Here is a 23,988-nt window from a genome sequence, read left to right on the forward strand (position 1 = left end):
GTAGAGCACAATAGTGTGCTTTACGTGAACCATAGACCACTCACACTGATTATTTGGGTTTTATGTAGGTGCTTAGCAGAGGTTATGCCGGGAGATGGGGAGAACCCTTGTGGAAATTCTACCCCATTGTGCAGAAAAGAATGAACCAAGATATACAAAATTAAAATAAACTGTGGCTGTCTCCTGTGATGTTCCCAGTGGGTACAGTACTTGTAATTTCCCTGTTGGTAATGATCCATGCCTGGGTAGCTGATTGTTGAAGGAGAATGTTATCTGGAATATCACTTCCTGTGATCTGTGTGCCCACTATTTCCTCTGTGATCCTAGGCTGTCCCATCATCCTGTTCCACTGATGCATCCATATAGTGGCTGCTCAGACAGAAAATTCCCTTTTAATATTATCTGGTCACTTCTGTTTTCATACATTTAAAACTTCTCCTTTTGTAGTCCCATCTTTACCAAGTTATTTTTTGATTCAACTGTAATTTCAGAATGCTGCATAATTTTGGCAGTAATAATCTATTGATTTAAAATAAATCAGCCTTTTTTCATACATTTTCCTGGTCCACCTTCTGAGTTGCAGTAAACGCAGAGATACAGTAGAAAAACAAGAATGTCAGGGCCATTGTGATTCTACCACTCAGTTTCACAACTTAAATTAATTTCAAGTAGAGTTGTGCACCGGCTGCTCTACCAAAGCTGCCACTTTCAATGTGAATAGGTTGTTCAGAGTGCAGGTGTGTGTTCCTGTTATCTACAGCCTCACCCTCTATTGCATACACTCCACAAGACAATGACAGAAGTAACAGACTCTCGGTTCTGTTATTCGACATCAAAGTTTACTGGAGGAACTCTAATGAAAATAAACAGAACACATTCTTTTTCATACTTTGTATGATGCCTGCATAAATTATTTTTAAAAACTTAAGAAAGTAAGCTACTTTAAAAAAATTATTTCATGGGGTTTGAGGATCGCTAGCTGGGCCAGCATTTATTGTCCATTGCTAATTGCCCTTGAGCAGATGGTGGGGTGCTGATTTCTTGAACTGCTACAGCACCACACTACATGCAGTGTAGTTATATCCATAGCGCTATTAGGAAGGGAGTTCCAGGATTTTATCCCAGCGACAGTGAAGGAACAGCAATATAGTCCCAAGTCAGGATGGTGTGTGGCTTGGAGGGGAACTTGCAGGTGATGGTGTTCCCATGCATCTGCTGTCCTTGTCCTTGTAGATGGTAGAGGTCACGGGTTTGGAAGGTACTATCAAAGGGGCCTTGGTAAGTTGCTGTCGTGCATCTTGTAGATGGTATACACTGCTGCCACTGTGCATTGGTGGTGGAGGATGTGAATGTGGTGGATGAGGTGCCAATCACACAGGCTGCTCTGTCTTGGATGGAGTCCAGCTTCTTGAGTGTTGTTGGAGCTGCACTCATCCAGGCAAGTGGAGAGTATTCCATCACACTCTTAACTTGAGCCTTGTAAGTGTTGGACAGGCTTTGGGGAATCAGGAGGTGAGTTACTGCCACAGAATTTCAAGCTTCTGATCTGCTCTTGTTACCACAGTAAGTCTGGTCCAGTTCAGTTTCTGGTCAAAAAGTATACATAAAACATACATCCCTTAAAATTATGCAAGAAAATTCAAATATCAAATTGCAGAGTGATTTATTAGATACTAAAAGGAGTACAGTGTTGTCACCCAACAACGGCAAACATGCATTTCCAGCAGAGACACTGGACAGTGATCAAGAGCAGGAATGCTGGCTTCTCTTCCAGCAGGACTGAAGCCAAGTCTTAAAGCCTGTGCTGCCTTGTTAATGAAGATCAGTGAAATCAACTTAGACTTCGTGTAAACTGGGGACTTTCTGTTCTACATGGTTTAGTTGTGAACCCTTTAAGCGATTAGGAGGGCAATGGAAATGATGTAATTCTAACCAAACATAAAGTATCAGGTTTTAATGTATAAAAATCCAACTGATTTCTTCAGAATTGCAATGTAAATCCAACTTAACACATCAGACTTTATGTTTTTATAACACAGTTAACAGACAACTTCCAAAGAACATAAAATATGTTTAATTACTGGTCATGTTCTTCTATTGCTTCAGACTTTCAATATAATATTTAAAAATTCAACTGAATGGAAACAATAAATGCAAAGTTGAACTATTTATATGTAACAAGCTTTTTCATTAACCTTACATTGTTACACTAATTTTCTTCATCCTTGCTAAAATACATCTTTTGTAGGTGTTCTATCATAACCTTTTCTTTGGCTTCAAGAGTTGTGTCAGCTTGCATTTCCCATCTGGAAGACATAATCAAACAATGTTCGTAGAAAATTAACATTGGTTCTTGATGCATTTACATATAATCAAAAACAAAACACTATCCATATATCAGAATCCATATATTTGTTAGAATGCTTTAAAATTTATATAAATTTCTCATCAGGCTAATGTCAGCAAAGCTAAGTTATTGTTTACCAGCATTGTTAAGAGTAATTTGAATCTACCTACATGTATTATTAAAAGTTAATTTCTTTTCACATCTGTCCTTTTTTGGTGCACTGATTGGTCCATAGGAACTACATGACTACTAAATCTAAACTTTCACTGGCTGACTAAACTTTAACTTCGATTGTCAGCTGTAGCTCAGTTGGTAACACTCTTTTCTCTGAATTATAAGGTTCTAGGTTCAAGTACCACTCTAGGATTTAAGCATGAAAATCAAAGCTGACACTCAGTGCCACACTCCCTCAGTACTGCACTGGTCGTTTTGATGAGGCATTAAATTGAGGCCCTGTCTGCCCTCTCAGGTGGATGTAAAAGATCCCATGGCAGTATTTTGAAGAAGAGTAGGGGGTGACCCTGGTGTCCTGGTCAAGATTCATCGCTCAATCAACATCACAAAAATATTATCTGGCCATTATCACATTGCTGTTTCTGAGAGCTTGCTGTGTGCAAATTGACTGATGTGTATCCTACATAACGACTACACTTTAGAAGTATTTCATTGGCTGTAAAGTGCTATAAAGAGATGTCTGGTGATCATAAAAACACTATTTAAATGCTAGTCTTTTACTTTTAAATTGTCATATTGTCCTTTTACTGATTGACAGCTATATGCTTGGGCAATAGTATCCTTGGACAATCAGATGTGATGTTATCTAAGGATTCAATGTGACTGTGGTACAATCTTGACCTGGAACCAAATATGCAGGAGGAAATTTTAACCCCCACATCTCCAACTTACTATTGTGCATGGCCTGTTCATTTCTGCGCAGCCTCACAGATGCAGTATTATAAGGAAGAGAACTTGTGAGCAACCTGCTTGGCACTTTCCGGGTTGCTGTGCATCTGCGCATGCATACACCTTAGAGGGAACACTGTTGTCCACAGCGGTCCCTGGTTGCTATCTTGTGCTATAGACTTTCCCACTCAGATCTAGCAAGTCTCGAATACGGATGCTGGTGGGGAATGAGAGCAAATAAATTGTAATGCGGTCCTGCCATTAAATTCAGCATTTGGCATTTACAGTTTTTCCGGCCTCAAATGCACCCCCAATTCCCAGGGCCATAATTTCCAGCAGCACATTGGCTCTCTCCGCCTCATGGATTGCTGGCCAGTTTCTCTACCTCAGCACATCGAAACAAAGAGAGCGCCATAAAATTGACCTGCTGACTCTTTGAAAAAAATTTTCCAAATTAATTTCTGCATAATAGGACATGAGGCAGGAGTTACAGTGGCGGTCTATCTAAGAAGCTATTCAAGCATGAGTTGAAGCCAGGCAAAAACTGGATTTAGGAAAGACCTGGTCACTTGCTTGACAGTGGTTAGTGGTGTCAATACTGCTACTGTATTGAAATTTCAAGTTTCAGACTCAGGGATGGGAATGTTCAATCTTGGAAACATTAGTTTTCATTTGAACACATTAGATAGTTTTTTGTCCTCCTAAATACCACATAATTTCAAATGACGTGGCAGCGAGGGTGTGACGTCACACATCAATACTTATAAGCACTGGCACTTCAGTAGTTCTGGACATAACTCATGCTACCATAATACATCAGTTATCCAGCATCATGAGAGGCTTCAGAATGCAGAAGTAAGTTTAAATAGTCACACTAGGTATTTTAATGGAGCAATATTTTTATATTATTACTGTGGAAATTTCAAAGGAAATTTGGAGGCTGATTTATGTTGATTTTTGTGGGTTCTGTGGTTTGATATAAAGGGCAGTTAAGGGTGTGATGAACTCTGTACTTACAAACAGCTTGTAGCTGTGAGATATCCCTTTAAATCCAAAGTGAAACTAAAGAGGCTCTGGAAAGAGGGATCTAATTGGATTTGTGCCTAATATGCCATTAGACTTCTGAGAAACTAACCTGAACCCTGACTGCTAAGGAGACAGAGTTCAGATAAGAGGCGAAGCCATGAATTGGGCTGTGATGAAGGTTGCTATAGAAATGAGAGTTAGCTAACAAACAGAAACTAATTGGGGTTTGGGGTTACAGATTATGTTTAGCAGCAGTACACAGAAAATTCCTATGAGGAGAAAAAGCAAATCTTTCTTAGAAAGAGATCAGTTTGTCTGTTTGGTAGACAAGGAGAGGAGCTCTTGAGGCACTGTGTGACCTGACTAAAAAGGTCTGAAACCTAGAAAGCTCTGTGACTAGCTTGAAGATACTAAAGTGCTAGGTGTTTTACCAAAAGTGGTCAAACCGTGTACCGGGTATTATTGGTTGGTCAGTTGAAAAGGAATTCTGGAAAGCTACACCACCAGGACGGTTGTGACCCGAGGAGAAAGGGTTCATAGAAGTGTAATTTGCTTATGATAATATTACCCATGAAACAATAGGGTGAATGCTGTTGTTAGGTAGAAAACCTGAACAACCCTGCGTGAAGAAAGAACAGCATATTGTGGAACTGTGCAGTTACATGCTGAAGGATAATACACATACTTGTGTGAGATGTATCTTTGTTCTATTGACTATTTTAAGTGAAATTCATTGTTTCTATTGAAATACCATTTGTCTGTTAATGTATACTTAAATTTATGATAATTTTGGGTTTGACGGTTACAGTAAAAGTTTTAAAAGTGAAATTTTGTCCATAGATTCATTTCATCATCAATCATTTGGGGATTCCTTTCTTTCCAGGTTATTGGTCTCTATGTAGATCATAATAAGAGTCAATCAAGTTTATATGCAACTGGAGTCATATATCAGCCAAACTGGGTAAAGACAGCAGGCTTCCCTTCAAGGACACTAGGAACCAATTGGGTTTTTATGTTAATCCTGTAGTTTCATGGCCTTTTTACTGATATTAGCTTTTCATTGCCAGATCTTTTAAAAACTAACGCAGATTCTCAGATTGCCATAGTTGCATTTGAGCTCATGTTCTCTGGATTATTAGTCCAGGCTACACTAATTATTCAAAATTTGAGAAAAATCGTATGATTAGAAAGGCAGTCCGGAGGGGCATCCCTGCATGAAGTCCATATCGAACAAATACCATAACATGTCAATCGTCGCTGTGCTACTGTTGATGATACTAGGGCCACTTTAAGGCATTTAGAATGAGAATCCAAAACAAGTACAACATTTATGACTCTTCAGGACAGCCAGCTCAACATGAAGATGCCACCATACTTTTGCTGGCCATTGACAAGAATTAGATTCTGCAGGGTTTACAGGTTGACATGCTTAATATTTATTTAATTTATCCCATACACTTAACCATTTCAAAATATTTGAAAGCAATTTACATAATGGAGCATTCCATCATTCTCAGTTACCAACGGCAATAAATTGAATCATTTAATATGTTTTTCAGTGCTACTGGTAGAGAGGAAAATGTTGGCTAGGTTACTAGGAGATCTCAGATACTGAAGCAGATAAATGGAGCTTCGGATTAAATATCTAACCTGGAGGGTACAGTCCCTGACAATACAGCACTGCCTTGACGTTACACTGAATTTAACTTTCGGATGAATGCACGAAAGTCATATGATGCAACATATTGTGAAACGTTCAATAACTCTGGAGAAGGGCTAAAAGTATTGAAAACAAAAATATATGACTAAAATCATAAGGATTTCCCTTATAAATCAAAGGCAACAAAACTTATTTTACAAGAGTGTTTTCTGTCAATGATGTAGTATTGTGAATATGAAAACTGGTAGAGCAGTAGTGCAGATTTGTCAGTGGAAAAGTTAATTAATTTGCAAAATAAAATGCAATTACTTGCCAGTGCAATACACTGTATTTATGATTAGGATGCAAACTAATAAATACTTTTTAATGTTTAAGTAGGTCCATGTTTTGAGCAAGCCACTTGCTAGGATATTTCTGTCAAACAAATCAAAATACTAGCACCATTTTATGGAGGTGTACACATACATAAAACTCTATCAAAGAATGTATTTTGAATTGGAATGTTTAAATGAAAGTTTGGCACATGGATCTATTTGTTTAAAGTTTTAAGCAAATTGTAGCTATCCCTACTGTGCAACACATCTGGCACCATGCTGTGCCACACACACATATACAGATAGTGACTTGTTGACAATACAACAAGAGGGAGGAAAGGGGGGAGAAAGAGAAAGTCATGAAGGATCCACTCTTGTGTATTTCAATGAAGTGCTGGGGTATCCCTGGTTATTTATCCATTCTCTTAGCAAAGCCAGCAACTGACAAGGGCACAAGTGGAGAAAAATCATGGCGTATTTTACGAGTTGTGACTCTTATCAGAGAGTTTCAATTGCCAAATAATGACTGGACTCAAACTCAGTGCTAGATTAAGTGCACTAATGCACTTTTTTGAATAAATGCAAGTTCTTTCTTCTCTCGATGTTTGGTTGACTGATGGGATATATCCAGATGGGTTGTGGTAAAGGAAGATAATAAAAGTTCCAAACCTATCATTTGTCACCTAATGTTTGTGAATACAAAGCTGGGAATGCTTGGCAAACTTAGTTGCATCTTCAATTAAGTAACAATGAAGGATTATGAAAATAGTGCAATTGATGTTGTGTATATGGACTTTCAGGAGGTGTCTGATAAAGAGACACAAAATTGACTTGTCAGCAAAGCTGAAGCCCATGGGAATAAAGAGGCAATGGCAGCCTAGGTACAAAATTTACTGAGATAGAAAGAAGAAAGTATTGGTGAATAGTTGTTTACCAGGCTGGAGGAAAGTAAAAATGGTTTTCCCTTCAGGGTCAGTATTAAGATCATTGCTCTTGATTTATATTAATGAAATGGAATTGGTTTTGGAGGTATTATCACAAAGTTTGCAGATGATACAAAAATCAGGAGACCTTTAAAAATGGCGGGCAGTACCCGATTCCAGGATACCACCCCCACCCCCACCCTGCCACTATTCTCATTTCTGACAATTTTTGCCAGCACAGGATAAGGGTGTGGGTAGCCAGCCCACACACAACGATCCCTCCCCTGTTGGTTCCATGGTGGGGTTGGGCATTTCAAACCCCTGCAATTTTGATGGAACTGTGCCCGTTCTATTAGTAGATGTGGTTTTCAGCTTTTTAAAGGGGATGTGTACCATGGGGGAACCATAGTCTTGAGTTAGGCACCAAAAAAAATCAATCATTTGACATTCCTTTGAAATACATTGCCCTTCTTACCTTCTTATAAAGCTGTTAATCAATCACACCCATTCATAGTATCAATGACAAAAAGCTATTAACCATTTGTGTAATCTTGTGTAAATAAACACCCATGTATTTAAAAAGCTTTTCAAGGAATGGTCAGGTTATTACAAGGTAATAAAGATGTCAATCAAACAAAATCTGCACTCCCCTCTGCAGCTACTTAAACATTGCCTGCTGAGAACCAAGTGCATTAGCCATTCTTGGAGCTCAGCCAAAGTTTCATAATGAGGTTGATTCCTAGGATGAAGAGACTGTCTTTTGAGGAAAGATTGAGCAGATTGGGTCTTTACTCATTGGAGTTTAGAAGAATGAGAGGTGATCTTATTGAGGCATGTAAGATTCTGAGGGTGCTTGATGGGGGCATTTCAGATGCTGAGGGGATATTTTGCCTCAGGGTGGAGTCTCATGGCACCAGGTCAAACATTGGCAAGGAAGCATATTGCTGCTTACCCATTGATCATCTTCCTCCATGTTGAACACCACTTGGAAGAAGCATTAAAAGTAGCAAGGGAACAGAATGTACACTAGATGAAGGACTTCAATGCCTACCATAAAGTGTGGCTTGGTAGTACCACCACTGAACAAGCTGTACAAATCCTGAAGGACTGCTGCCAGACTGGGCTTGTGGTAGATGGTAAGAGTACCAACACGAGGGAAAAATCTACTTGACCTCTTCCTCCCTAAGCTATTTGTCATAGATGCATCTTTACATGACAGTGTTAGTAGGAGTGACCACTACACAGTTGGTGGGGATGAAGATGTGTGTTCATAATGAAGCCACCCACCGCCCCCATCGTACTAAGCGGTATTACCACTTTGCTGAATGGGATAGAGTGAGAACAGATCTCATAGCTCAAAACTGGTCATTCCTGAGTCATTGTGGGTCATTAGCTGCAGCAGAATTGTTTTCCACCACAATCTGTAATCTCACAGTCCAGTATATCCATCACTCTACCATTATAACCAACTCATGTTTGATGAGGTAGGCAGATGTGCGTGCCAGATCACAATCAGGTGTATCTGAAAATGAGGTGCCAAACTGGTGAAGTTACAACACATGTAGGTTACTCTGTGGAAGCAGCATGCTATGTGAACTCATAACCAACGGATCAGATCAAAGCACTGTGTCTGCCACATACAGTTGTGAAGCGGTGGACAATTAACAACTAAGGGGAGGATAAGGCTCCATGATTATCCCCTGCTCATGAGTGCAAAAAGCAAGGCTGAAGCATTCACAGCAATTCAGCCGGAAATGCAAGTGGATAATCCATCACAGTCTGGTCCTGAGTCCCCACCATCACAGATGCTAATTTTTAGCTAATTTGATTCAGTCTAAGTGATATCAAGTGACAGCTGAATGCACAGGATATAGCAAATTCAATGTCCTGACAATATGCCTGCTGTAGTGCTGAAGACTTGTGCTCCAGGACTAGTCACACTTCTTGCCAAGCAATTCCAGGGCAGCTAGAATACCAGCAGGTACCTGACAAAATGGAAAATTGACCAGGGGTGTCCTATCCACAAAAAGCAGAACAAATCCAATTTGGCCAATTATTGCCCCACATCTACTCTCAGTCATTATCAAAATGATAGAAAGTGGCATTGAGTTCTATCGACAGCGTGTCTCTAATTTTTCAGCAAAACATAAAATTTTCTAGATTCTGGAAAGGTCCCAGCAGATTAGAAAACCGCATATGTAACATCATCATCATTCAAGAAAGGGAAGGGACAAAAAGCAGGAAGTTATAGGCCAGTTAGTCATTGAGAAAATACTAGAATTCAATATTAAGGCAGTAGTAGCAAGGGATTTAGAAAATCAAACTACCATCAGGCAGAGTCAACATGGTTTTGTGAAAAGGAAATTGTGTTTGACAATTTTATTAGAGTTCTTTGAGGATTTAAGCAGGGTGGTCAAAGGGGAACCAATGGATGCAGTGTATTTGGATTTCCAAAAGGCATTCATTAAGGTGCCACATAAAAGGTTACTGCAGAAGACAAAAGCTAATGGTGTTGGGGATGATACCTTAGCATGGATAGAAGATTGGCCAACTAACAGGAAACAGAAGCCTGAATAATACGCTCCCAGATCAGGAGCGCTACCTGCAGCACCGAACGTAATACGGGGCATGATGATGTCAGGCGGTGTTTCTGACGTCATCACACCAGTTTGTGATAAAACACGATACAGGCAGCGTTAAATGTTTGAAACTCGCCTGCGCTATTTAAATGTGAATTTGGAAAGACATTAAGGTCATTAACAACCCAACTGAGAGCAATAATACACTCTGAAGGCAATAATATGCCTTCAGGGTGAGAATCACAGCATGTGGGGAATCCATTTTTTAATGGTCAAGCTTGTTTCGGTGGGTTTATAAACTGCAGCTGAGACCAGAAGGCAAAATCTTCAGCTTGGCGAGCAGAGGAGGAGCCCGCACGCCGAGGCATAAAATGATGTGTGGTGACGTCGGGCGTGCGTCTTGCGCATCATTCAGATTTTCAGTTTGACAGGCAGGCAGGCATGCACCCGCCGAATTGTCAAAGGCCTATTAAGGCCAGTTAACTATCAATTAAAACAATAAACTGAGCTGCCCATCCAACCTTAAGGTTGGCGGGCAGGCCAAGAGCCTTCGCATTTTTCATGGAACCTCATCCATGGGAGGGATGAGATTTCATGAAGGTTTTTAAAGTCTTGTAAAAATTTTAAATAAAATTAATAGACATGTCCCAGCTCATGTGACAGTTTCACATGAGGGGACATGTCTTAAAATTTTATTTTCCTTTATTAAATTTTTCTGAACTTAAATTTCACGCACATGCGCTGGGTAGGCCTTAATTGGCCCGCCGCGTAAAATGGCGGTGCCCAGCCGATTGCGGGCGGCGATTAGCTGCGCGCACATCTGCCCCCACTCTCACTCAACCCCCCCCAAAGGGAAGAAAATTCTCCCCTCCGTCTCTCTAGTGAGAACAATCAGCATGAGGGTATGTGAGATGTGTGTTTATCCACAAACTTCAAAGGACTAATAACATCAATAAATAATCAGCTTACCCATGTGCCCCTCTTTGTGACTAAGGAGGATATTTACTAACACGTTTACGAGTGCTCTGGCACAGTCTCCCCACTAGCTTGCTGCTGCACTGGAGAGAGATGGCTGATCTGGCACCCCCTTTGCCTTGGATGACTTCGGTAGCTGTCCTCTGTGTGGCTGTAGCATTGAACGGCCCGCTACTTCCAGGAGGCTCTTGTTGACACACATGAGAGTCTTCAATCACTGCAGCAATGGTCGAGGCCTATGCCAATAGTTGATGGACAGAGGAGACGTAGCCCCCATCAGAAGTGCCATGAGAGGAACTTCCATATACTGCAGCAGGCAATTAGGCAGTTTAATGGAATGTTAGCCTTAATTGCAAGAGGATTTGAGCACAGGAGTAGTGAAGTCTTGCTTCAATTGTATAGAAGCTAGGTTAGACCACACCTGGAGTACTTCATGCACTTTTGGTCCCCTTACCTCAGAAAGGATATTACTGCCATAGAGGGAGTGCAACGAAGGTTCACCATACTTGTTCCAGGGATGGCGGGGCTCTCTTATGAAGAGAGAGATTGGGCAAACTGGGCCAGTATTCTCTAGAGTTTTGAAGAATGAGACATGATCTCATTGAAATCTACAAAATACTAAAAGGAATAGCTAGGGTAGATGCAGGTAAGATGCTTCCCCTGATTGGGGAATCTAGAACCAGGGGACAAAATTTCAAAATAAGGGGGAAGCCACTTAGGACCGAAATGAGGAAAAATGTCTTTACCCAGAGGGTGATGAATCTTTGGAATTCTCTATCCCAGAGGTCCATGGAAGCTCAGTCATTGAGCATGTTTAAGGTAGAGATTGATAGATTTCTGATTAACAATAACGTAAAGAGTTATGGGAATAATGCGGGTAAAGGTATTGAAGTGTTCGATCAGCCATGATCAAATTGAATGGCTGAATGACCTTCTCTTGTTCCTTTCTTCCCATGTTCCTTTATAGGGGCAGCTGCTGCTCACCCTCCACCACTAGAATCAGCTGGTCCTCCCTGCCAACCAGTGAGGTTCTAGCAGCTGGGTGTGCCACCAAGCTCCCAGTTCCTCTGTCACCCTGGCTCTGCGCCCTTGAGCTCAGAGTCACGGCAATGGTGTGCAGGTTAGAGCGCATCTCAACGACTGCACCTGCAATGCGCTTGGTTTTCCCCTCCAGGACAGTCGCCAGTCTGTCCATGGAGGAAGCTTGGTGCTCCGAAGAGTGGGTGATTGCAATGCACATGGCCTGGATGGACACCTCCACAGTCTGGGTCAAAGCATGCAACCACTCTGATGTGCCAGTCAAATCTTCACAGACCTTGCACTGGACATCCAGCATCTACCGTCTTACCAACGACTCTGGAGGCTCATCATCCGACACAGAATCAGTCTCCGGATCAACCCACACACTCTCTTCAAGGATCTCATGCAACCATTACCAGGGGGCACATATCAGCACTGATATACCAAAGGAACCTTTACTTCACCCCTATCATGCTGCACGGTCTCCATCCTCAGACCTGCTGGGGAGGACTCACCACACACAGGGGGCATGAATCTTTGCTAACCTATGCTCCATCCCTTTTCATCACATGCCTTTCTTGTGTCTTCATCCAGGCCAAGCTTGCCCACAACAGGTGGGAAAGTTGCCAGAAGGGGTGGGTTGGGGGGGATGGCATGGCCGACATCATTGACCTCACAGAGTTCAAAGAGGCTGCAGCCCAGATTACTCGGGCGGACAGGGATTGCCCCTGTGGGGAAGGGGAGATTAGATTATTTTAGCAACCCAGTATGGATCACTCCTCCATGAGCTCATCAAATCCTGACAATTACAGTGAGTGACATGCAGTCTTTTATTTTTAAAGTTTAAAACAGCGAGAGGAGAAGTGGGATTTTCACAGTTTAAAACAGAGAGAGGAGAGCTGGGAGCGCACGGACAGCAGACCTGCATGAGAAGTGGTGGCGGGAGATAAGAAAGGGACAGAGCCCTTTCAACCTGTTTCTACCTGCCAGAGCCAGTGTGTGACATCACAGGAAAACAGGTAGGTGATTGGTGGGTATCTCTTCTGTGTCTCTTCTGAGTGGCCAATTGGTTTAAATCAGGAGATGTTATTACGGCTGAAGTGTACAATTAAGAAATTCACCTTTAAAATATCTAACATCCAAATTAATTAATTAAATAGAATAGAGATGGCTGGACAGGCGATGTGTTGTAGCTGTAGCATGTGGGAGCTGGTGGAGCTGGTGCAATACATGGTGACCTCATCTGCAGCAAGCGTTGGCTGCTTGAGGAACTTCGGCTCAGAGTTGATGAGCTGGAGTGCGAGTTGTGGACACTGCAACACATCAGGGAGGGGGAGATTTACCTGGACACTGTGTTTCAGGAGGCAGTCACACCCCTTAGATTAATTACGTCAAATTTGGTCCGCGGTAAGGGACAGGAGGGTGTGACTGCGAGTGAGGCATGTATGGGGATCCTGAAGTTAACTTTGGAGGAGCTTCAGCCAGTGCCCCAGTCCAATTGGTACAAGATTCTTGCTCCCAGTGTGGACGAGGGCACAGGCTGCAGGGAGGATGAGTGAACAGACCACACCGCCGTGGCACAGAGTGCCACTCAAGTGGGGGAGAAAAGAGAAATGTAGTAGCAATAGGGGATAGCATAGTTAGGGGAATAGATACTGCTCTCTGCGGCAAAGACAGAGAGTCCTGAAGACTGTGTTGCCCAACTGGTGCCAAGGTTAAGGTCGTCTCTTCTAGGCTGGAGATGAACTTGGAGTAGGAGGGGAAGGATCCAGTTGTCATGGCCCACGTAGGCATAGGTCGGACTAGGAAAGAGGTTCTGTTGAGGGACTGTGAGCAGCTTGGTGCTAAATTAAAAAGCAGAACCGCAAAGGTAATAATCTTCGGATTACTACCTGAGCCACGTGCAAATTGGTGTAGGGTAAATAAAATTAGAGAGGTAAACGTGTGGCTCAAAGATTGGTGTGGGAGAAATGGGTTCCGGTTTATGGGGCACTGGCACCAGTACTGGGGAGGGAGAGAGCTGTTCCATTGGGACAGGCTTCATTTGAACCATGCTGGGACCAGTGTCCTGGCGAATTGTATAACTAGGGTTGTAGGTAGGACATTAAACTAATTAGTTGGCGGGGGGAGGGTTCGATCGAAGGGAAGTTTAAAAAATCAAAAAGAAATGAGAGAGCAGAGGTGCAGGGTTGTGAAGAGGCAATGACAATCAAAATGTGACAGGAAGAGGCAGAAAATATAAGCGGAAGAGTACAACAGAAATTAGAACCAGAATGAGTAACAATGGTAAAAAGTCAAAGCTTAAGGCTCTCTCCCTGAATGCATGCAGCATTTATAACAAGCTAGATGAGTTGATGGCACAAAGAGAAATAAATGGATATGACTTGATAGCTATTAGATTGATGTGTTTGCAGAGTGATCAAGACTGGGAACTCAATATTCAAGGGTATTCGACATTCCGGAAAAATAGGCAAAAAGGAAAAGGAGGTGGGGTAGCTTTGTTAACAAAGGAAGGTATCAGTGTGGTGGTGAGTAATGATATAGGTGTAATAGATTGTGATGTGGAATCAGTTTGGGTGAAATAAGGAATAGCAAGGGGAAGAAGTCACAGGTGGGAATCGTCTATAGAACCCCGAAGAGCTGCCTCACTGTAGGAAAAAGTATAAATTGGGAAATAATGGAGGCATTTAAGAAGGGTGCTACAATTGTCATGGGTGATTTTAATCTGCATTTTGACTGAACAAATCAGATGGGAAGGAGTAACATGGAAGACGAATTTGTAGGGTGCATCAGGGATTGTTTCTTAGAGCAAAACGTTACAGAACCTACTCAGGAACAAACTATTTTAGATCTAGTAATGTGTAATGAGGTAGGATTAATATGAGATCTCATAGTTAAGGATCCTCTAGGGGGTAGCAATCACAACATGGCAGAATTTCAAATTCAGTTTGAGGGCGAGCAACTCGGATCTCAAACCAGTGTGCTCAACCTAAATAAGGGTAATTACAATGGTATGAAGAAAGAATTGTCTAAAGCGGGCTGGGAAAATAAACTAAGGGGAAGGTCAGTGGACGAGTAGTGGCAGACATTTAAGCAGATATTTCATAATGCTCAGCAAAAATTTATCCCAGTCAAAAAGAAGGACTCGATGAGAAGGATGAACCACCCGTGGCTAACAAAGGCGGTCAAGGAGAGTATCCAATCAAAAACTAAGGCATACAAAGTGGCAAAAACTAGTGGTAGGCCAGAGGATTGGAATTTTTTTAGGAAATAGCAGTGGATGACTAAAGAGCTAATAAAGAGGGAGAAAACTGATTATGAAATCAAATTGGCAAGAAATATAAAAACAAACAGCAAGAGCTTCTACGGGTATATAAAATGAAAGAGAGTAGCTAAGGTGAGCGTGGGACACTTGGAGGATGTGACTGGAGAATTGATAACAGGGAAATGGCAGATAATTTAAACCAATATTTTGCATCGGTCTTCACAGTGGAGGACACTACAAACATTCAAAAGATATCAGATAAGCAAGGAACAACTGGGAAGAAAGATCTTGTAACAGTCTCTATCACAAGGGACAAAGTATTTGAGAAGCTAATGGGACTAAGGACAGGCAAGTCATCAGGACCTGATGGTCTGCATCAAGGGTTTTAAAGGAAGTAGCTGCAGATATAGTGGAGGCACTGGTCAAAATATTCCAGAACTCACTAGATTCTGGGAGGGTCCCAGCAGATTGGAAAACCGTTAGTGTGATGCCCCTGTTCCAGAAGGGAGGGAGACAAAAAGCAGGGAACTATAGGCTAGTCAGTCTAACATCTGTCATTGAGTCCATTATTAAGGAAGAAATAGCAGGACATTTATAAAAGCTGAACGCAATCAAAGAGAGTCAACATGGTTTTGTGAAAGGGAAATCATGTTTAACAAATTTGCTAGAGTTCTTTGAGGGTATAACAAGCAAAGTTGATAAAAGGGAACCAGTTGATGTAGTGCATTTGGATTTCCAGAAGGCATTAGAAAAGGTGCCACATAAAAGGTTATTGCACAAGATAAGAGCTCACAGTATTGGGGGTAATGTATTAGCATGGATTGAGGATTGGTTCACACACAGAAGACAGAGAGTCAGGATTAATGGGTCTTTTTCAGGTTGGAAAGACGTAACTAGTGAAGTGCCATAAGGAACAGTCCTAGGGCCTCAATTATTTACTATCTATATTAATGACTTGGAGGAGGGGGCAGTGTGTAATGTATCCAAATCTGCAGATGATACAAAAATAGGTGGGAGGGCATGTTGTGATGAGGACATAAGGAATCTGCAAGGGATATAGACAGGTTGAGTGAGTGGGAAAAAACTTGAGTTTAATGTAGGAAAGTGTGAGGTCATGCACTTTGGTAGGAAAAATCAAAAAGGCAGACTGTTAGTTAAATGGAGAGAGACTCCAATAAAGTGCAGCACAGGGAGATCTGGGTGTTCTTGTGTGTGAAACACAGAAGGTTAACATGTAGGTGCAGCTAGTAATTAAGAAGGCAAATGGAATTTTGGCCTGTATTGCTAGGGGGTTGGAGTTTAAAAATAGGGGGAAGAGTTTTCTGTCTGTCGGGTGGGCCGGTCGGGAGCAGTCGCAGGCGGCCGCGGAGCCGATCGCTGCCCCCGATCGGTTGCGCGCTGCCTCAGGGAGATTAAGTGCAGAATAAAAGTTCATAAATAATAAAGTTAAAAATTATTTAGACATGTCCACTTATGTGACAGTGTCACATGAGCCGGGACATGTTTATGAATTACGCAAAATGCATTTATTTATATAATAAAACCTTCAGGAAACCTCATCCCACCCATGGATGAGGTTTCCTGAAAAACGCTAAGGCCGCTTGGGCTGTTCGCCTGCCTGTCAATCTTAAGGTTGGATGGGCAGCGCTGTTAATTATCTAAATTACTTCCTTAATTGCCTCAATGGGCCTTTGACAGTTCAGTTGGCGCGCGCTCGCCAAACAAAAGATCTAAATGACACGTGATGACGTTGGGACACATGCCCGAGGTCAACTTGCGTAATTTTGTGTGTCGGCATGTCGGGCCCGCCTCTGCATGTCAATGTCACAATTCTGGCCAGGGAAGTCTTGTTACAACTGTACAGGGTGTTGGTGAGGCTGCACCTGGAGTAATATGTACAGTTTTGGTCCCCGTATTTAAGAAAGGATATACTGGCATTGGAGGCAGTTCAAAAGAGATTCACTAGGCTGATTCCTGGGATGAAGGGGTTGACTTATCACTAACACCAAACAGGTTAGGTCTTTATTCATTAGTGTTTAGAAGAATGAGGGGTGATCTTATTGAAATGTATAAGATTCTGAGGGGGCTTGACAGGGTAGATGTTGAGAAGATGTTTCCACACGTGGGGGAATCTTGAATGAGGGGGCATAGTTACAGAATAAGGGGACACTCATTTAAAACTGAGATGTGAAGGAATTTCTTCTCTAGGAGGGTAGTGAATGTCTACAATTCCCTACCCCAGAGAGTTGTGGAGGCTAGATCACTGAAAGTATTTAAAGAGGAGGTAGATAGATTTTTAAAATATCCGTGAGTTGAGGCACAAAAGAGGATTTGAGGCCTGGGGCAGATCAGCCTTGATCTTATTGAATGACAGGGCAGGCTTGAGGGGCCGAATGGCCTACTCCTGTTTCTGTTTGTTATATTCTTATGTTCAAAGAGGGGTGACTGCCGAAGCTATCAAAGGCAAGAGGGGAAACAAGTCCGCAGACTGCCGTCACTCCTGCTGTGGATGTCAGGGCAGCAGCTAGGAGTGGAAGGCCTAGAAAAATCAAAAATTCTGATCACAGCCTGTTGCATGGGTGAAGGCAATAATTGTCTTTAATTGAACATCTGCAGATATATTCATTTTCAATGAATATTGACTATACTGTCAGCGTCCTTCTAAAGGCTTTGTGAGGCCCCCCTTCCCCCAAGCAGAATTTGTGAACGTAGCCGGCCCCACAATTAAATCCGCAGGAAGTAGGTTCTGTGGCAGTGCCTCTCAGATCCTCATGCAAGTACTCTCATGCACACGCAGAGCCTTCATCCATCAAACTCATCTCACTGGTCCCTAGCATATTCAATAATGCCTGCTGCAGTTCCATTTCTGATGACCTTCATCTCCACCCACACACTGATCCAATCCAACTCCCATGCAGCACCTGTGCCCGTCTAACTTAAGGGTCCATTCACTTTCGATTTGAGAACTATGGTTGTAGTGACTTTCTTCATGAGCTTCCCCGTCATTTCCACTGCCCCAGTCATCAATGTCTTTTCCCTCATCACTATTGACCCCCCCCACCACCCAACCATCACATTGGACTCTTCACCATTACCCTTCAGCCTGAACCCTTCTCCTTTCAGGATGCCCAGGTGAACATGTATGTTCCCTTCTTTCCAAAGCATCCCACCCCCATTCACACTGACCTCCCCGTCCTTTTCCTTCCCACCTCCCATGTCTATGTCTATCTCCGTGTCCCAACTAACAACCCTTGCTGCCCCTACACCCAACACTGTCAAACCCTCGCTCTTGTAGCTCCTTCTGCCCCCTAGTACCTTAACCATCACCTTCTATCACACCCACCTTGTGTTCGCACCCCAGGAGTCAGAAGTTGACTCCACCGACCTCTCCCAGCGAGCATGTGACATTTGTCCCCCAACTTCAGGTCTAGACATTCCCCCCCCACCCCTTCACCACCCTTCAGTATGTCCTGCTGTCTTCCATCCGGCAGCTCGAGGCTCTCATCCCCCATCCTGAAGTCCCTGGAAGAATGCTTGAATCCACAACGAAGTCCCTGTAAGATGGTCTGAAGTCTCAGTGAAGTCCCTGAAAGTCTGAAGCCTCAGCGAAGTCGAAGCTGCAGCGTGGAGACCTCCCACATTTGAAAGCTGATTCGCGGGGCAGCCATGTGGATGAGGCTCCACCTACCATATGATGCACGTGTTCTGCCAGGGTCCGGTAACTGTAGGCCTCCATCATCTTCTTCTCGTCAGATGTCCGCAAGCTGAGCAAGGCCCTAATTGTAAGACCTGACTTGTGCACGCTACTCATTTTCAAACAGATTTGAGGCCGACATAATTTCCCGCTGATTGAAAGGCATGAGGAGATTCCAGCGAGCAGCTGTTTTAATGAGCATTCATGAAATGTTAATGAATACTAATGATGTTCATGTTACTAGTTGGCAAGGTAACCAACTCGCCATCGGGAGAATTGCCGGTGAGTTTCCAACTTTTTGGCTCCTGCTCGATTATCCGCTCCGGCCCACCTTGAAACCTGCCAGGGGAGGGATGGGAAAACTCTGCTCCATATCCTAAGGCAAATATTGATAGGTCAGTAAGGATTTAGCAATGTAACAGCCATTGAAAAAAAGGATATAAAAAGTTGAACACATTGGTGATCTTTCCTGCAGGGGTGAGAGATCAGCACTGCTGTCAAAGGTAAGAGAAACCCAACCTAATGTCAGTACAAATCAGATCAAGTATTGGAAGCCTGACCGAGCGTCTAAAGTAGGTCTGCAACCAATGGGAATGGCCAGCTCAGGTGATTCTATGGCTAGCTGGTAAAATATGTGTTTTCATGTGAGTACCTCACGTGAAGCAATTACTTCCTGGGAGTAAAGTTGGCAGCTTTTTTTTATTGTTCCTTTTCTCTTCTTTTCTCAAAATTTTAAATCTGTAATCACTTTCTGGAACCCCTTTAAGTTTCCCGTAATCCTTTCAAATCTGTGCCTGTTTTAAATCTGTAATCATGGGTGCAAATAAATTAACTTCATTAAGCATAACAGTCTTTTCAGTGAGTCATCAATTTGTTCTCTTATAACTCTTGGGTCAAGACAAACAATCAACTTGGGTGTTTTTTTCCCCATTCCTTACTGAGTCTGTTTTCTCTTGGAAAAAGAAGGATGACTAGTGACTTAATAGAGGTCTTTATAATTATGAAAGGTTTTGATTGGGTGGATACAGAGAGAATGTTTTCTCTGGTGGGGAAGAGTAAAACTAGAGGCCATCAATATAAGATAGTCATCAAGAAATCCAGTAGGGATTTGCTATCATGGGAGTGGTTGAAGTGAATAGTATAGATGCATTTAAGGGGAAGCTAGACAAACATATGAGGGAGAAGAGAATAGAGGGCTATGGTGATAAATTTAGTTGAGGAAAGATGGGAGGAGGATCGAGATGAGCAAAAATGCCAATGTGTTGGGGCAAAATGGTCTGTTTTTGTGCCATTTATCCTACGTAACTCTAAAAACAGAACATCAAAGTCAAGGTTGGAACAAAAAATTGCTGCAGACAATGACAAAAAAGGTTCTACAAGTAGTTATTTTTTAAAGATAATAATATACCAAATAAGCATAAACATGATGAATTGTGTGGAAATTAATAAAGTGAAATTTGTAAAGGTGGAACAGCAATTTCATGTTGCTGCCTCCCTTACCCCAAAGGTGCCTGAAATACGTTGGGCCCCAAATTAGATTTTTCAGGTGCCCCCAGTGACCCTGTGAATGTAACTAGTTGGCCTGACACTTGTTTTAGGATTCCCATCAGTAACTGATGGCATTAGATGGTGCAGGCACAGGGCCTATTCAAGTCAGGATGCCTCAGTAGTTGCTAAGCAGCAGTGCTAACCAAAAAAATGAAGCAATTATTTTTCAAAATTTGGTTTAGAACAAGAAGGAGCAGGAGTGCACAACATGTACAATGGCTCATCTAAATTATTGAGGCTGGAGGGGCAATTTTGCTTGACATTTGAGCCTCCAGGTTTGGATTATCTTTGTGTCTGAAAATGGACTGTAATTATTTTCTATCCCTCTAGCTTTCCAACTGCAGTTTCTTCTATGTCACGACTTTTGGAAAAAGAAAAATTTGTTCTCAGGTTTGGGAAATGCTGGCAAAACTGCATTTATTTTCCATTTGTAGTTGCCCTAAGAAGTTCGTAGTGGGCTTTTTCCATGAACCACTGTAGTCATTGGTGTTCAAACAATGGTGTTAGGTAGAAAATTCCAGGATTTTGATTAGTGATAATAAAGGACCAATAATCTTTGTACAAGTCAGGATGCTGTATGACTTGGAAGAGGCCAGTGGTGGTATTCTCAGTGTAAGAACAAAGGAATCACAACAAAAGTAAGCAATTTAGCCCTTCTCGCCTGCTCTGTCATTCAACACTATAAGAATATAAGAAATAGGGGCAGGAATAGACCATTTGGTGCTTTGAGCCTGCTCCACCATTCAATACAGCCATGGCTGATCCTCTATCTCAACCCCATTTTCTCGCACTATCCCCATATCCCTTAATTTCCCTACTACCCAAAAATCTATCGAAGTAATTTTTCCTCAAGTCAGTCATAAATGGCTGACCCATATTCTGAAACTGTGACCTCGTGTTATAGATTCCCCAGCCAGTGGAAACATTTTATCAATATCTACAGCTTGTGCTCTTCTTGACAGCCCACAGCACCTCATGGCTGCCCAATTTTGGGCTAATAGATATGCCCTCAGCCTCCCCACTTAGTACTAGCATTGAATACTTGCTTTGTGAGAAAATGTGTGACAAAGCACACAATGCTTTAGTAAAATATTTTACCCTATGGACAGAGGTGCTTTGGCATCATACCATTGAAAGGGTACTAGAAGGAACACTAACCAGATTCTAGCTATTTGATATTTCAGGGGAAAATGGATATCATGCAGCTCACAAAGGCAAAATACTGCAGATGCTGTGAATCTGAAATAAAAGGAGAAAATGCTGGAAATAGTTGAAATTTCTGACAAAAAGTCATTGACCTGAAATGTTAACACTGTTTCTCTCTCCACTAGATACTGCCACTCATGCTGAGTATTTCTCGTATTTATTTATTTATTCAATCATGGAATGCGACTGTCAGTGGCAATGCCAGCATTTGCTGTCCATCCCTAATTACCCTTGAGAAGGTGATGGTGAGCCACATTCTTAAACCACTACAGTCCATATGCAATACGTATACCCATCGACAGTGAAGGAATGGTGATATAGTTCCAAGTCAGGAAGGTATGTGCACATGGTAGTGTTCCCATGTATCTGCTGCCCGTGTCTTTCTAAGTGGTAGAAGTTGTGATTTTGGAGGATGCTGTCGAAAGAGGCGTTACAAATTGCTGCAGTTGATGGAACACATTTCAGCTATGGTACAATAGTGGTGAAGGAAATGAAAATTTAAGGTGATGGATGGGGTGCCGATCAAGCAGGCTGTTTTATCTTGGATGATGTGGAACTTCTTGGGTGTTGTTGGGAGTTGCACTCATCTGGACAAATGGAGAGTATTCCACCACATTCCTGACTTGTGCTTTATGGGCAGGCTTTGGGAAGTCAGGAAATGAGTTACTCGCCACAGATTTCCCAGCTTCTAATCTGCTCTTGTTGTCACAGTCTTTACTTGCTTAAGCTTTTTTTCTGGATAACCCCCAGGATGTTGATAGCAGGTGATTCAGTGATAGCAATGCTGTTGAACATCAAGGGGAGATGGCTAGATTCTTTCATGTTGGAGATCGTTATTGTCTGGTACTTGGCATGAATGCTACTTGCCACTTATCAGCAAAGCCTGAATATTGTCCAGTTCCATTCACAAAGAATTGACAATGGAACTCTTTCGAGTTATCAACAGTCACAGATTGCAACTCTTTTGAGTACAATCACAGTTCTTGGTTTCCGGGAGTGGGACATGAACCCACAACCCTCTGATTCAAAGGCGAGGGTGCTATGAACTGAGCCACAGCTGACACCTCAATTGACAATGGAACTGAACACTATGCAATCATCAGTGAATAGGGAATCATCAGTATGCAATCATCAGGGATGGGCAATAAATGCTGGCCTCATCCCGTGAATAAATTAAAAAAACTTATTCAAATGCTGCTTTGATGTCAAGTGTAGTCACTCTCACCTCGTTTACCTCACTCTCACTACCTGAATTTCATCATTCAGTTCACCAGTTTCAACCATGTCTGAACTGGGAAACAGAATTAGCTTGGCCCTCATTGTCTTGCCTGAAAGGAAATAAGTAGGACATTATTATGGTCTTATTATTATAAAATGGAGCGGGGAAAATGTAGAAAAGCAAAATATTTTGTCTTTTAATATGCTCTTTTCAGCATGTATAATATATTTCCTACTGTTAGTTGTTTTAGATGATAATTATAACTTATTCCAGCAATCAAGGCCATTCAAAATGTTGCACATAACTCTTTTATCCCTTTGTGAGCTCTGCAAAATGTCCTCTAAGTTGTACTGATCAATGCATACACCTATATTCTTGCCTTTAAGTGACCTAATTTTATGCCGGAATGCCTTGGCTGAGATGTTGAACTGATTCACCATCCATGTGCCTACATTTGGGACTAAATGAGCTGTGAAGAGTTTAATTTCTGTATATAACATTTTTACTTTACAGAGTTCCACAGCATTCCGCCACCACTCTGACATATTTGTCATACAACATCAATGTAATATAAATTATTGCCATTCTCACTTGTCAATGGATTTGTATTTGACTTCATCCGCTTAATGACCTCAACCTCAGAAAAGGAACCCATTCAGTGCAATGCATGATTATAACTATCTCCATGTTCCCTTATACATTGTATCCAACAACAACATGTGGGCAAAACAAATTAATTAAATACTTTGCATTAAAGATTACACCATTACACATGAAAGGTCATATCAGCCAGTTGATTTTTTTTAGCCCTTTAAGGCTTACAATTACTTACCTGTAAAACACAATTAGATGGAGCATTTTAGATTCCTGGCTCATTTAGACATTATGATTCATAATTGCAAAATAATCTGCACAGTTTAATCACATTTAATATGACATTTTGAAATGGAAGAAGTGGTTTGTAGCAGGAATAAAAATTTCAGCACATTAACTATTAAAAATCTGATCATCAGTTTTAACTTGAGAACATGTATATTCTTAAACCACTGAGTCAGTAAAAATTACCAGTTTAATTAAAATTTTATTTTATAAGTGTGCTACTATAGAGTTTGCTATTATTCAAGTACTTTTCTTCTTTGATAGTGCCAACTGCATAATCATAGTAAAGAAATGTCTAAACAGCTGAACAAACTCATTTCTGGTTCCTTCAGCAGATCTGATGAGAATTATCTTTCCTGGTACTTTACCTTTTCTCTTTTCCTGAGGTTATGTTTGCCATCAAAGTGCCTCACCGTCACATTTTTTTTAC

At 41.8% G+C, this 23,988-nt stretch overlaps 1 protein-coding gene across 6 annotated transcripts in view; it reads right to left on the minus strand.

The window, feature by feature from the left end:
• Window positions 1-1,646: 1,646 nt before the first annotated feature.
• The window catches only part of kiaa0825 (KIAA0825 ortholog), a 594,535-nt gene continuing 572,193 nt past the window's right edge, over window positions 1,647-23,988 (minus strand). For 5 of the 6 annotated variants that reach the window (XM_078565259.1, XM_078565275.1, XM_078565269.1 and 2 more), the window contains one exon: window positions 1,647-2,306. In XM_078565259.1, the coding sequence (XP_078421385.1) occupies window positions 2,210-2,306 (97 nt within the window). In that variant the 3' untranslated portion in view covers window positions 1,647-2,209. Of the gene's footprint in view, window positions 2,307-11,251; window positions 11,336-23,988 lie in introns of those variants that run through there. The other variant, XM_078565251.1, reaches the window with a different exon arrangement.

Source organism: Cetorhinus maximus, chromosome 2 (assembly GCF_964194155.1).
Source record: "Cetorhinus maximus chromosome 2, sCetMax3.hap1.1, whole genome shotgun sequence".
In the NCBI taxonomy this organism is placed as follows: Eukaryota; Metazoa; Chordata; class Chondrichthyes; order Lamniformes; family Cetorhinidae; genus Cetorhinus; species Cetorhinus maximus.